Source organism: Megascapheus bottae, chromosome 6, assembly GCF_031878675.1.
Source record: "Megascapheus bottae isolate mThoBot1 chromosome 6, mThoBot2.hap1, whole genome shotgun sequence".
Taxonomy (NCBI): Eukaryota; Metazoa; Chordata; class Mammalia; order Rodentia; family Geomyidae; genus Megascapheus; species Megascapheus bottae.
This window is the reverse complement of record NC_143514.1, coordinates 37,711,061-37,727,331: the sequence shown is the minus strand read 5'-3', so window position 1 is coordinate 37,727,331 and position 16,271 is coordinate 37,711,061. Positions and strand designations below refer to the sequence as shown.

At 39.8% G+C, this 16,271-nt stretch overlaps 1 protein-coding gene across 4 annotated transcripts in view; it reads left to right on the top strand.

The window, feature by feature from the left end:
- The first annotated feature begins 6,722 nt into the window (after window positions 1-6,722).
- Lrrc7 (leucine rich repeat containing 7) overlaps window positions 6,723-16,271 on the top strand; it is a 465,452-nt gene continuing 455,903 nt past the window's right edge. For 3 of the 4 annotated variants that reach the window (XM_090334630.1, XM_090334629.1, XM_090334628.1), the window contains exon 1: window positions 6,723-7,000. In XM_090334630.1, coding sequence (XP_090190756.1) covers window positions 6,999-7,000 — 2 coding nt within the window. In that variant the 5' untranslated portion in view covers window positions 6,723-6,998. Of the gene's footprint in view, window positions 7,001-7,213; window positions 7,241-16,271 lie in introns of those variants that run through there. The other variant, XM_090334627.1, reaches the window with a different exon arrangement.

Genomic DNA, 16,271 nt, shown 5'->3' with positions numbered 1-16,271 from the left:
AAATCAGTACCTCAAAACAGACTTTAACTTTAGGTATTAAATTAATTATAAGACCTAACATAATGAGGGACTCAAAAATACAGCCATTCAGAAAATATGAGAAATTTTCAACACATAATTAATAGAACTTTTGAAATTAATACTCTAATTAGGGGCATAAAAACTCAGTGATGGCTTATTCATCATTTTAAATAGTTGAGAGAGAATTAATTTGTTAATTTCCAGAAAAAAATGAACCACATACTTACAAAAAATGTAGCACATAGACACAAAGACAAAAAAAATAAAAGAAAATTTAGTTATACAAGATAAAAAAAGGGGGCTACATACACACAATGTATATAAGAGCATATACATGTATGCATATATATGTATATGTTTATATATGTATACATATATGTGCATACACATGTTTATACATGTTGAATATCTTTCCAAAATTAATTTGAATCCCTGGTGGCATGAAAAGTGACAAAAAATAAAAAGAATATAATAGGAAATAAAATGAAAGGTAATCACAGAGTACTCAAAGAAAAGGAAAGGTAATTTCTTAGCAATCAACAAAACAGTGGGATAATTGGCTACAATGAAATAGTTAGACCAAGTTCAGACAGAAATTGCAATCTCAATAAGAAAGATGAAAACCTGAAAAATAATTCCTTTAAATTACTGTCAGAGGTTCACCGTCAAGCAGATATTTACTACTCAAGAATAAGTTTAAGAAAAGGCATTGTCATTTAACCAAGGTTTGGGAATTTGATTTTTACTGTTGTAGGTTAACATCAAGTTCATACTTCTGGAGGGAAAATATAACAAAAGTAAAATGTTAGCCTAAATTCAAGTTCATACCTATTTATTTCATATGAATGAAATGCTGATTTCTTTGATAACAAAAGTTAACAGTGAATAATAAGCATTATAGCTTTATTCTAAACCATTAGTATCAAGTCTCAGTCATGAACTTTAATTAGATTCCAAGGTAAACATCAGCACTTTAAACTTATTGAAATATCCCATTTGATTTATACACTGAAAAGTACTAGTCAGCCTTTAATTAAACAAAATAGGGATAGTGCCACCTAACAAAAAATGTTAGCGCCTGACTGGATATGATATCCAAACTACACGCATATCCCTCTTATTAAGACTGTGTAATTTTATAGTATGCATCTAGGGCTCTCCTAACAGAGGATTACAATAGCTCAAAACCTAGGTACACAAGGTCATATAGGATGAAACTTAATGAAAGGATCTCTAGGATATGGAAACAAGAGCTTTATCTTGTGTGATTGTTGTTCTTAATGTACTCTGTTATTTCTCTCCTCTTTTGTTGCCCTTTGGTTAATTTCATATTGTTACTGTATCTGACTTTGTTACCTGGTATATTGTATATACGTGTATTTGTTTATTTGAAATAGGAAAGGGAATGAGGGGAAAAGATGATTGAGAGGGGGTAACAGGAGGGAAATGGGGACAAAAACTTGAGAAAGGGTATCAATGTGTGAGAAGTAATGCATCTACTACCTGGTGAATGTAACTCTAGCCCCTCTATATATTACCCTGACAATAAAAAATAAAATAAAAATTTAAGAAGACTATGTAATTTTAAAACTTCATAAGATTAAATATACTATATTTCTTGTCATTTGCTTATCCCGTGGCTCTCCAGAAAAATGGACCAAAAAGGCTGCACAGTGTAAAAACAACAAAAAAATGTTGTAGAATTGCAAAACTATAACACTAGTATATTTTACTATAATGAAATTTGCGTTTTATTTTCATTTAATCACATCACACCCCATAGATATGGTCTTACAATTAAAAAGATGAGATTAATCTTCTGGCTATATCTATGTTTTTATTTTCATCATTAAATATGCTACTTTTCTTTCCTAGGAATTCTCAATCTACATCAAAGCAACTTCCTGCCATTGTATGCAAGGCTCTGAGACTTGAGTAGTACAACTGCAAGTGGGCAAGTGTAATTCCATGGTTTTTCTCCCACTTCCCCCTCCCATAAAAGGGTTTTTCCCTAGGCACTATTTTCTGAGGAAATAGCAAAAACTCTGGCCTCTATACAAAAAGAGCTAACACAAAAATGATTTGCAGTCAGGCCTCAGGTAGTGCATTACCCACTTACCAAATGTGAGGCCTGAGTTCAAACTTCACAACAACATTTCATTTTTCTACTGAATCACCTTTACAAACAAGGCTGATTTTAAGAAGTCAAAAGCAGCTTACACAAGAATAAAATACTGTATTGCATTATTTATGTATGGATTAAGTAGGTGAGACAAATATTGTTAGTATGAAAATACCCCAAAATTATGACTGTACAAATAAATTTAAAAATTAGGAGTGAAGAAGAGGAGGGATAAATGATTGAACAAGAAGCTTCAGTCACTACAAAATGTTCCTACTTTTAGGAAGGAGCTGTGGCAGGCACGTCAGTTTACAACAGTGTTCATTGTATACTTAATTGGTCATTGCTGTTGTTAAACTTAAAAATCAAAGAAATTAAAATCCACAATAAATAAGCATTCTGTTTTGTTAGATCAATTATTAATCTGAGAGCTAACAAATTTATTGGAAGCCTAATTCATGATCTTCTATCATTTCTATTCTAAATTCCATCCTTGCTTTTCATGCACTAACCCCCCAAAAGCAAGCTGTTTTATGGGTCCCCTTACGGAACCCACTGATATTGATACTGTCCTGCCAAATTCGAAAAGCTGTGAGTTCCTCGCGTGTGTATTGCCATACATCTATTTTAAAATGGTTTTGTTATCAATTACCAATACTTAATTAAACCAATACTTTGATGACATTAACAATTCCTAAAGCATAACTGCTAGCCCCTCTATAAGTATTTTTATTTAATTAAAGAATTGCTAAAGAGGATATTTGTTAAGAAATGTCAAGCATATAAAGACAAATAGTAGAAAACATTTAGTACCCAATTATTTAATACTACTGATGTGTTTTTATTTTCAAATTAAGTTAGTTCTGCTTATTCTAGGAGCGGACACTTATTTCAATGGTTTCAGCAGTGTGAGTTAAACAATTTTATTAGAAACACAAGATTTTATGAGTTTAATCTCTAAGCTTTCACCTGCAGAATGACTGCAGTCCTAACAGCTGGTCGCTGGTCTGTGAAAACTACCTTGATCCATTCTTTTCTGTTGTGACTTCTTCTGGTACTGGACCTCAGACTGTGCAAGAGCTAGAAGATATTTAGCATTCATCTTTCTCCAATTCTCAGACAGGGCAACTTGGAGTTTAAAGACAGCATCTATATTTGCATTTCAATAGTTCCATAATTCTATAAAACCATTGAAATCTTCTCAATATGTTGCATTGTGTAAGTAGTGAAGGTGACCAGATATTCTTCAAAGTTTATAAATTTCAGCCAGGAAAAAAAATCTGGACCATTGTGTTACAAAGCCTATTCTAAGGATAATGTCTTGTCTTACATTTTTAATACTAAATTTGCATTTGATATTGAAAAATCTTTATCCATTTAGATCCATATGGCTCCAAATTAAGATCATGAAATAAGTTAAAAGGGGAAAGAAGGACATGTGGTTTCAAGTATTATAATAATACTATCAATTTTTAATTTGCAGATCCCTAAAATATCTTTCTCTTAGCAAAACAATTCTACTTAACACACAGGAGGTTTCCTCACAATCTGAAATGTTACCAATTTGCAAAGATGTACAGTTATGCATAATTAATGTGATTTTATTACTTTAATGAGGCTTGAACTCTGTCCCTGAGCTCTTCATTCAGCTCAAGGTTAGTGCTCTACCACATTGAACCAGGACGCCATTTCTGGTGATCATTTGGAGATAAGAGCATCATGGACTTTCATGCTGGCTTTGAACCATGATCCTCACATCTCAGCTTCCCTGAGTAGCTAGGGTTACAAGTATGAGCCACTGGCACCTAGCTAACTGTGATTTTTAAATAGAACTTTTGTGACATATAGTGGTACACAAGAGTGAATCCTGGAGTTAAAATAAAAATTTCCAAGTGCAGAGAACTGGGTACTTTGCTCAGACAAGCTATTATACCTGTCTGGTAAGTGTAGAACCAAACACAGACTTAAGAAGGGGTTACATGAATGTAAGTGAAAATACTGTGCAAATCTTGTTCAAGGGAAAAGAAAAAACACTTTAGGCCCATGAAAGACAGCTATAATTGGGCAGCTGTTGTGTCACTTATTTTTAAATAACTTTTTAATCAATATTTATAACTTACCATATCACCCCATGCAGCTTAGATATTAAGATGTTCACAAGAACCAAACTGTGGGTGAAAAAGCCACTGTATGACAAAGATCATTTAAAACAATTTAAATGTCCTTTTCACATTTTTTATTTCTTTGCTGTTTTCAAAAATGTTTTGTAACACTTTTTTAAAAATCATGTTTTCCGTGCCGGGAGTTTGGCCTAGTGGTTAAAGTGCTTACCTAGCATACACGAAGACCCGGGTTCAATTCCTTAGTACCAGATATATAGAAAAACCGGAAGTGGTGCTGAGGCTCAAGTGGTAGAGTTCTAGCCTTGAGAAACTCAGGCCCTGAGCTCAAGCCCAGGACTGGCAAAAAAAAAAAAAAAATCATGTTTTCGCTGTTTCCCAAACATACTCTCACTTCTGTTCCCTCTACATACAAATTGTAGAGTACCGTGGGTGGTTGTCTTCAAATTCAGCCCACTTTTCTGCCCAGAGGGCCACTAGGCCTGTTTAGTTGTCTGAAGATGAGGATTCAGTTTTCAAAGCCTCTTTATAGACCGTTCCTGCCAACCAGGCCAAAAGTCTCTCCTTTAACCTTAAAGACTTTCAATACTCCAAAGAAGACAAGCAAACTGTTGTTTTTTTTTTGTCTAAAGTGTGACTTTATTATATATACCCCTGTGTGGCATTTGAACTTCACAAGCAATCTGATTGTGTTAGCAATAAGAGGGCGGAGCAGAAAGCCAAGATTTTTCCTCTCTGTAATTAAGCACACACACACACACACACACACACACACACACACACAATCACACAATCTCAATCCTATAATCCACCAATGATTCTCGGATAGAGAAGGAATTCATTAGCTGTGTCTAGAGAATACAAATCTAAATCTAAATACAAATATAAATCTAAATACAGTACTAGCCTCACTTTATATGTTTTAAACAGGTTGCTGCCTCATGAGAGTTTAAAGAGAAAGTGGGAGAACAAAGTGTGCACGTGTATGCATGTGAGTGTGAGTGTGTGTGTGTGATCTTGAAGTTCAGCATACTTGAAGGGAAGTTGGGAACCCCTGCTCCCTCCCCACCCAGGTATTTTTTTATTTTGTTTTTTACACTCCCAGAGCAGCTTCCCAGCCTTAAATGAGAAGAAGTGGACCTAAGATGGCACAAAGGTCGCTGCTCTGCCTGATCTGAAGCCACTGGTCCTTGGGGGGTAGACTTTTTCTCCTAGGTAACCTACACCCCACAGCGGCGGCGGCGGGTGGCAAGGCGGGCGGGAGAGCGGAGGAGGGAACCCCGCGGAGGCGCTCGGAGCCGCGTCTTTGCTGAGATAGCAGGAGCGGCGGGCTGCGGAGCCTCCTGCACGGCGTCACGGAGCTGGAGCGGGAGCTGGGGCGCGCGGGCGGGCACGCGGGCGGGGAGCCGCTAGAGCCACCCAGGCGCCGCAGAGCGCCGCGCCACGCAGCCGCCGGAGCGCCAGGGGCCGCTGGCCACCCCGCGCGCCCGACCTCGTGCCACCGGCCTCGCGCCCCGCGCGCGGGCCACGGGAGAATCCCGGAAAGCTCGGCCTCCCCTCCCGTTCTCCAAAAGCAGCTTCTGGAGGGGGGGGGGTGGAGCCCGGGAAGGGCGAGCGTTTTCATTCTCGGGGGGGTGGGAGACTGGGATTTTCTTTTTCTCCCCTCTCCTTTATTTATTATTTATTTTTTCTCATCTCAATTTCGGGGAGATCCCAAGTCGAGGTCAGAACGACAAACTAGGACCTCACGAAGAGGCCGAGGGTACTGAACTCGGTCTCCCCCCCACTCCTCTTTCTATCGGTGGAAAAAAAAAAAAAAAAAACCTCCTTGACATTTTTTTTTAACACTTTGAAGCAGCTGCAGCTGGTGTCGTCGGAAAAGGGGGTGGGGAAAAAAGCGAGAGGGGGCGGGGAGAGCAGGGAGACGGCTGCCGAGAGCCCCAAGCGGCGCCTCCTCTCCTGCCAATCCCGGCACCTGTGTGCGGAGCTTCTGCACCGGAGACACCACTCTCGGCGAACCCCGGGTTTGAGATCACGGACCTCCAGCCCCGGGGGTGTGTGTGGGAGGGGGCGCTGCGGGGTACTCGCGGGCGAGACCCGCAGTCTCCCACTCGTGCCACGATCCCCGCCCGCAGCCCCCGGGAGCGCACGGACCCTCGGAGCTGCCTACTGAACCCCTCTCCGTACCCCCTCACCCCCCCCACCCCACCCGGGATCCTCGCCTAGCATCGGCCCCGCAGAGGGCCAGAGCTGTCACGGAGTTGGGCGCACGATTCGCTTTGGCCGCGCGTGTCTTCTCCGCCCAGGATTTATTGTCTGTGGAGCCTTCTGGGGGGCGGGGAGGGAGCTGCGCCTCCGCCGCCGCCGCCGCCGCCGCGGCCGCCGCTGCAGCTGCGGTCGCCGAGCGCGGCGCGCGGGGCCGGCGGTGGCTGGGGAGAGGACGCGCGCCCGCCTCCCCTGCCGGCGCTCCGGGCTTTCCCTCCGCCGGCTTCCCGCGGGAACCTCTTCAGCCGTCCACCTGAAGGGCACCGGCACCATGGTCTAAACGCAGCTCCGGTCTCGGAATCCCCTCCTCTTTCTCCTTGCCGCCTCCCCCTCCTCTTCCTCCTCTTCCTCCGGGAACGCTCGCTCGCGCCCCCCTCCACTGCGGACCACCGGACACTTTAAGGAATTACCCTGCTGGGCGGCCCGGCTCTGGCTCTCAGGAACCTCATGGGCAGTTTCTCCCATCGACGATGTGAGTGGATCGCTCGCGCCCCGTGGCCCCGTGGGGAAGGGGAAAGGCTGGCTGAGGAAAGGGTGGGGAGTGGGGAAGCGTCCGGGGGAGCGGGGAGGAGGGGGTGGAGAGCGATCTCGCCCCTGCAGCCGCGGCCAGCGCGCCCGGCCGGGGGTGGGGACGGGGTGGGAGGGCACGGAGAAGCTGGGGAGCTCGCTGGGAGCAGATCTTGAGGTGGCCCGAGGAGGCGGCGGTGCCCCGGTAGGTTGTTGGGCGTTTGGAAATGGGGTGCAAGCGGGGAGTATTGAGTGCCTGGGGTTGGCGAGGAGCCCCTAAAGGGTTACATACTGCGAAAAGGGAAGGCAGGGCACATGAGTTCGGGCGATGGTGCTTGGACTGTGAGTCCAGCTGAAATCAGGCTTCCTAGCTCTTCCTTATCTTTAGTCAACCACCCACCCCCCTTCCAGGTGTGTAAGGGATGGAAGGAGTGTGTTTGATCGCGACCACACACATACACACACACACACACACACACACTTGTGGCAGGTCTCACTTGTCCCTTTATCTTGGAGGGTGTTACTGTTTAGAGACCGGTTTGAAAGATGCCAGTTCGATCTTGATGTCATTGAGGATGAGAGGGGAGAAGGGTGGGGTTGGCGGTGTGGGGTGGTGGGGGGGTGGTAGAGATACAAGGGAAGAAGGAGCAGGAAAGACTGAAGGACAGAAAGAAGTGAGAGAGGACAGTAGCCCTGGGCCGAACGCTTTCCCTAGGAATCAGTTTCCCTGGCAGAAAGATTTCTCCCTTCTCTTTTTTTCCCCCCTCCTAAGCCAGGCAACTCCTACTCAACACATCTCCTTTGTGTGGTGTGGAGAAGCTGGTGAGCCTGCAGCATTCTCCACCCGGGGCGTCCTCTTCTCCCCGTCATTCAGCGTGCCAGGACCGAGTTTGGGATGGTGGTGTGTGACAGCAAGAGGAAAGCCCATTAGCAGGAGGGCAGCCCCAGGCCCCCCCAGCTCCCTGACAATTAGATTGGCTACCAGAGCTCTCTAAGTCTGCTTTTAGAGTCAAGAACTCGGGGCGGGGAGGCGGGGGAGAGGGGCCATGGTGGGGTGGGGGGGTGAGGGGGCTGTATAAGATTCCTTTTAAAAACAGTGTGACTTCATCATCGCAGAGATGTCTGCAAAATCGGTTTGACAGTACTTCTCGGCCATCAGGGTGGAATAAAAGACCCGCCTCCGCCCTCCTGGTCTCCTCCCCTACCCAGTCACCCAGCAGGCGGGGTGGGCGGGGGGGGGAGGGGCACAGCGGGAGGTGGAGGAAGGAAAGGGTTACTTTCACAACTCCTGGGAATGGGCTTCAGAAAGGAGCCCTCTGCGACTCCCACGATCCTTTGGAAGTTCTCCTTCAAAAGGAATCGCAAGACCCAGGAGGGATGGGGGGTGGCATCCAGTGAAACCCAGGGCTCCTCCACCTTCCCTTTACTTTTCCCATCCACTCCCCAGCCCCTCCACCAAATGCACCTGCATTCCTGCAGCGGTAATTGGGTCAGCAGGTAAACGAGTGGAAGGGTGGCTCTCCTCCTAGATGAAAGGCGATTTGCATGGTAGCATAGTTAAACCAGAGCCAAATTTCGAAGCACAATAGAGATTTTTGGAGCGTGGGCGAGCAGAGTGCATTCCAGCGAAAGCCAGACACGTGATTCCCCCAACCGGAGAGATACAGTATTAGAAACTCGATTTTCTTTGTTCCAGGCTGAGTGCATGAGATTTTCAGCATCTCAGTTGCTAAAGTCCTCCTATAAAGGAATAATGGGTGTTGGGGGGGGCGGGGTGGGGTGGGGAACAAAGTTGCCAGAGCTATAGAAGAGGGAAAGGAGCCCTGGAAGACAGTTGCATTGAAACCGCCTGTCTCACATTGCCTTGGTAAAGGCACCCAGGACACTTCCATACCTGCCCCCACTCAGGCATTCCTCTATTTTAAAAAGATGCATTCCCTCTGAAAGATGTGATGGGAAAGTTCTGCAGCCCCTGCACACGTGGGTGCTCTGGGCGCCTCAGAACCTGCTACCAGAAGCAAAGAATTCTGCCACCTCCCCAGTCCAAGTGCCATGCCTCAGCCCCCATTCAGGCAGGCATCTTTAAGCTGACTTCCCCAGACTCTCAGGAGACCAACACAACATCTTTTCTTCTCCTCCCCCCACCCCCTCTCTCTTTTCCCCAAAAGATGGTAGCACATGTCATGTTTCTGGAAAATCGCTGATCACACCAGGGAGGAACGAGAAGGATGTAAGAATATACTTTTCCCCTTAAGATCATAGGACTTGCATTGCATATACATTGCAGGTTCAATTAGCAATACCTATGCATTCCTGTGATGTCCTCAGGCCTGTGAAATATCTTGAATTTTGATGATTTATTAATCTTACAGAGTTAGAACTTGTTCTGCACTCTGGGTTTATCTTTATACCATGTTTTCCAAGCAATTTTAATTGGATAAAATTTGTTTTTTAATTGGTAAGGTCTCTTTGTCCTATGCTGAATGGTATCATGTTAATACATCATGGTAGAGAAAGCATACTCAATCTTTAGAATGTATCATGAACTGAGTTCTTCATACATGTTCTTAAATTTGACTCTCCCAGAAAAGATGGGTACATACCATGGCAACCCTTACATTTTTCATCACTGGTGTCCGTGCACAAGCAGCTACAGGATAAGAACAACTTCATAAAGATATAAGCCTGGTCCAATTGCAGTAGCCATGTTTTATTCAGAATTTTAGCATGGCTTTAGTCTGGTGCAAAAATTTTCTTAATTAAAATCTAATTCCATTGCTTTAATTTTTTTTCTAAAATGCAGACCATGAACTTGAAAGTCAGTTTTTGTCTCTGCATTTTCTCTTGTCTTTATCCTTCTGAAAATATTAATTAGTACTACAAATTTTTAGTGTTGATATTTAGTTTGTGATAAGCTTTCTGACTTCCATGGGAAGTTAAACCGAGGACGAGTTTGAAATCTATGGAGAACTTTGAGATTTTTCACTTTAAGCCTCTTGTCGTCGGACCATGTCAGCTTTTAATGAATGACTGCCATGTGTCAATATTAAATGATAGAATTTTAAGATTGAAACAACAGTTTCAGCTATTAGCATAACATTGATATTCTTTGATGAGGAAGCACAAAAAACGAAAGCTTTACAGATGAGTTTCTTAAAGAGATTTGAAAAATGGCCATGGTGCTGTTTATTGTAATCAGGGAATCTACATTAGGCTACTTCTAAGTTTATTCTTCACGGGATATGAATTCTGAAAAATATGAATTAGTAAGAAAATATGTGTATATATAAATCATACATTATTGGTTCTGGTCAGTATTGGGGTTTGAACTTAAAGCCTTGTGTTTGCCAGGCAGGTGGTCTGCCACTTGAGCCACATGCAGACAGTATGGATCATTGTCACTACATACATCTGCAGTAAATGAAATTATAGGCATGCACTGCTATACTAGACTTTTTTTAATGAGATGTTGTCTTATTAACTTTTTTCACCTGTGCTGGTTTCAAAATGCTTTCCTTCCAGTAGGTAGGATTATGGATATGATCCACTGTGTCTATTTCCATCTATCACAACTGGCTGATTTTTATATCCTACAGAATACTTTTAATCTCCTAATTCTCCTATGATATACCTATTCATCCTTTGCACCACAAAACCCTTGGTTAAATATGTTATTTACTGTGCCCATTGTTTTGTCTTTTCCAAGAATGTTATTTAATTAGAATAACACAGTATGTCACAATTCATAATGGTCTTCCTTGATTTAGCAGTATGTGAGTATGTGTTAAATATTGAATTGTGAATTGTCTTACAAACTCAAAATTTGAAGTAGTAGTATAAATCAAGTGTTTGAAAGACAGTGGTCACTGATCAGGAATCTTTTTTTCCCCTGATGTGTTTAAGCATATTTTTGAATCAGGTTTAAATCATTTAAGTTTTATCATTTTGAACAGATGGTTATAGGATCTTACCCTAATATAGTGAAAAAGGAGCAAGGGAATATTGGACATTTGTAAGAAGGAAGTCATAATTTCTAGTTATATCAACCACTCTTTAAAAAACATGGTTTTGTTGTCTTGAAGTTTGGACTCAGGGCCTCATACTTGTGAGGCTGGCACTTTAGTACTTGAGCCACACTTCCAGCTTCTCTTCTTGCTAATTATTTTGGAGATGGAAATCTAACACACATTTCAGCCTCTTGAAAGGCTAGGATCCCAAGTATAAATGACCAGTGGCTATCAATCAATCCTTTTTACAGCTGTAAAATAGAAGTTGAAATAATTGCTGATTTATAACTGTAGCAAAAGTTGAACAATGCAATGAAGTGGTACATAAAATGTGGTTGGGTATTTTAGAAAAGTACATTTTTCACCTTTTGGTATAAATGAATTACTCTGTAGTTTGTGTGTGTGTATGTGTGTGTGTGTGTGTGTGTACACGCGCACGCAAGTGCGCGTATGTATGTATGCATGTGTGTGTTTGTAAAAATACAACATATGCATTTTAAAATAATATGATTAAGGTAATCAAATGCATCTTTTTTCTGTTCGGTAAGCTCTGTCAAAAAGCCATGAACAACATTTATTGTCTTGCTTTCTTTAAAATAAACAGTCCCTGAACTGCACTTGTATGGTAACTAACATTTCCTAAATACTTACCATGAATCAGGTGCATTACTTAAGAGTAATGTTGGAAGTTACTTTCTGCCTACTTCAAAGATTAGAAAATTGAGCCTCAAGCACACCAAGGACCTTATCTATCATATAAAGTACTTGGCCAAAATTTAAGCCTAGATTTGAAAGTGGTGCCTTTTCATAGGCTTAATCTGAAGTTTTTGAAGTAACTGGAATGGGTAAGCCCAAGCATCATCCTGATGTATAAAGAAAAATTAAGATTTTGATCCAGTTGTGAAAAAAAATTCATGTGTTTGGCAATAATATACCATATTAATCTTGTGACCATCATTCAATATCAGAGGGAGAGGTACTACTATTGCTTATTTCCTGACATAATTACTTCATGACAGAAACAGTTCAGAAGCTATTAGAATCTGTCATCTGAAAGTACACTAGGAAATGTACAGTAAAGCAAATTTTTAGTCAGTAGCTGTCATCTATGTGAAAACTGAAGGTATAGTTGATAAATAAGTCTCCAGAGAAGTGTCAGAGATGTTACTTAAGTTATTAATCATAGTAGAAAAATTATAATTTGTCATTCAAAGACACAGGGGAAAATAGCAAATAATGACCCAAGGAATTTCCCTTGTGCATCCATTTTAACTGCAATCATTCATTTGAACTGCTTTGGAAAACTACTTTAAATCTCCAAATGAAGTGTTGTTTTATTGTGATACAGCTAAAATGAACAACAGTTACCAGGGATAAAATATTAAGACATTTGCATTGGCATTATCTGTTTGAATATTTTAAAGAAAGGATTGATGTTTTTATTGTTTAAAGAATTCATTTAAGGTGGACACCAGTTACTCATGCCTGTAATCCTAGGATTATAATAGAATTTCTAACAATATAAGGCTACCTATTTTTGAGATTTTCAATATAGAGAAAGACGATGGCACTGTGTATAAAACAGTAATATGGAAGTAGCAGAGAAAACTGTAGGAAGAACACTTGTAAAAGGTCTGTGTGACTTAATTCATTAATGAAAATATATAGGATTTTATTTGCAGTTACATTGATGGCCAATATTTTGTCATTGCAAAATATTTTTCACAAGGTTAGTTCCATTATCAAATTATGTCACAGGGGAAAGAAAAGCAAGAAATAAACCTTGCATAGATAATGCCTAAGTGTTATGATGACTTTTTTAATACTAAAATGATAAGTAATATACATAGAAATGAATTGTTGTGAATTTTGCACAGTGAATATAACATAATATAATAGATAGTGTAACTATAATTAAGGCGAAGTGCAGATGATTAGATTCCTTGCCTAGGTGCTCTGTGGGGTCCACAGCGGTACCTTCCAGTCATGGAGATGGAAATGTACCGCAGATCATGTATTTGAACTCTCTTTTCATAAGAAAAATTTCCTATCCAGTGTTATTTTGTGTCACTATAATTCAGTTCAAGTGTGATTAATTTCTTAAGACAATTATGAAAGTTATTGTAATTACATCAAATACCTAGTTAGGTTTGGTTTGTGCTTAAAAAAATAGTAATATCCTCAGGGTAATGCTCTATTTTTGAACATTGAGTATCCTGTATCTACACAGCTGTAAATGTTCTGATTCACTACACATGTACACAGAGCTGCCATTGTATTGCCTCAAGAGCCCCTCACATTGAAGAGTAGAAATGCACTGGAAAGGACCTCATTTTGTAAAAAGAAAAAAAGAAACAGTCAGCAAAGTTTGCTTTTCCTTTAATTCAAGGTTGTAGCACTGTAAGTGGAAGAAAACACAATGAACCAAAGTTCAATTTCCAACCTCTGCAAGTGAAACCACACCTGGTAATATTGGATTCCTTCATACATGAGCAAAGCAAAGGAGGGAAAGGAGCTCTAATGTAAGAGTTCAGATAAGGTAGCCAGCCAATATGTAAATGTTTTCCAAAACATATTTCCTTTTTCTTTTTTTCTTTTTCATTTTAATTTTGGCCTGAAAAAAATCCCAGGTTTCTATTTGGCTAAAGATTTTTGGGCAATTGCCCTATTTAACATCCATTAGGTGCTCTATTTTTAAAGATGCCATTATTTAAGAAAAGTGGAATTCATTTTCACTAACATTGATATATCCTAAATTTAGATACTATATGCTTTTAAAATGATAATTCACATGTTCTCTTTAAATTATTGATTTTTAAATAAAATTCTAACTAAATGAATATTAAATGATGAAGAAATGTTTAACTCAATTAATGTAAATTAATTCTTTTTCTAAATTTACTAATTTTATTAGTCATTCAGTGAATTTCCTTACCAAAAATCAAGAATTATATAAAGTGATATTCCTAAAACAGATTGCCTTAAATACTGATTCTCATCAAGAACACAAAATATGACACAGTTAAGTTTATAAAATAAACCAATCTCTATGATTTTTTTCTTACCCTCCTGTGAAAGATGTTTTATATTGATTTACATACTAGTTATTTTCTGTCCTAAAACATCTACAGTTGGATTCCTGAAGTAAAAAGAAATGTATGACACTGAGAAAGCTGATAGCTGAAGATTGCACTATGAAGCCAGGCTGGGCCTGAAAGGCTGTAACACATTTATGTCCATTTAACTACCAAAAAGTTGGAAGTAGAACTGTGGCTCAAGTGATAGAGCAACCAGCCTTGAGCAATATATAGATAGATAAATATCTCTACTAGAAATATAATATCTATACTTTATATAATATCCACAGTGATATAAATGTCTATATCTATCGATATATAGCTAAAGGATAGATATTCCTATCTAGATAACTGTCTATCTGTAGACAGATAAACAGTATGCCATTAAAACTCAAATGTTACAGTTCAAAGGATTATTTTAAATACTATCATAAATATATGCTTAAGATCTGTTATAACTTATGCCTCTGCTGTAAGAAATATTTGAAATAAGTCTCTCATGAATTATTATGAAATATTTCCTGTAAGGCCAAAATTATCATTATATATAATATGGTGCTTGATTATTAGGAAATAGTGAAACAAGTTTTAACCTATTGACAAAACCTGCTAATGATAATTATAAACAAATTTTATATTGCTTTTAAAATATAAATATAATATATATTTGAGAATATGAAATAAAAGTATATGCATGGCCTTATGTAAGAATCCTTTCAGAAAGTAAATTTAAACTTCTTAATACAAATAATGTTTCAACTTGAAGTATAATGATGAATAAATTAGAGCATTACATGTCAGCATAGTACCTATGGCTTTCATTTGTAAAATGATTCTTACATATGCCAGATTTCTGTGTACCATACTAATTCATAGGTGTACGGGTACAGAAGATATTTATGCCTCTGTGTATCTAATCTCACATAACAATATGTGCATGTTCTACTACTATTGTCAATAGGAAGACAAGATGGCAACCTGCACCAATCTATGCCTTGCATCACCCCATAATACTTTACTTAGGGGAAGGTTATTTAGATATGAAATGTAGAGAAAAACAACATACTTTGCTGCTTGTTGTCTTTCTCTACCCCAACTTATGTAATGTTTACTTCTGCAGACAAAATATATGTAACTGAAACCCAGGTATAACTGACACAATGTAGGAGATAAGCAAAGAGGCCATGTACCAAGTTCTACTTTGGTGTTATTAGTGAAAACTACCACAATTGATACATTTATTTTCCACATAAAAATTATAGCATAGGTAAATTTTATTACAAGTTAGCATATGAATCACAGTCTACATTTCTATATGAATATGATATAGTATATGCTAAATTGTCAAAATGTGGTAAAATGTGGCAATGAGTACAAAGAGTAGAGATTTATACACACTATGTTTAAGGATCACTCTGTATGTGTGTCACTTCTTAGTACCAGAAATTCTGCAACTCACCATAAATATCCATCCTGTGTCAGACCAGAGGAACTCGCCATCTATGGCAATTGGCAAAGTGTGTGTATATCTTCTTTGTTGTTTAAAGTGATAAAGTCCTGGTATATTGGTAACTGTGATATATTGGTAACTGTGACATCTTAGCCTAATACTAAAACTAATTTCCAGGAATTGGATGACTTAAAAAGTTAGGGATTTATTCAGCTCAAGACTCTGTCGAATGGGAGATGTAACATCTTGTTGACTATCTCCTGGTGGGCACTCTGCAGAGTCTCAGGAGATGATGGGTGAATCCAAAGGCCAGAGGCAAACAGGGTTAATAACAGATCGACTTCAAGATAATTTGTGAATTCATTCATCCATGAATCATCTGTGTTCTTGTGATCTAATCATCGGGAATCAAACCCAGGACCTTTCACATTCTAGATGAGTATACTACTACCAGGTTATCCCTTCTGATCAGCAATTGGAGGCTCTGTCTGTTTTCATCTCTCACTATCTGATAATAAGGATGAAATGTCAACACGTATGGATGATTTGTGTGATTTCCCAATGCTCACTTTAAATTGTTTTCCATACTTCCATAGATGGTCCATTTATTCTTAGTACCAGTTCCCTAAGCCAGCACATGTACATAGATGTCATCTTTTTGTTTTTTTTTTCTTTCTGTGAGTCGTGAGGCTTGACCTTTGG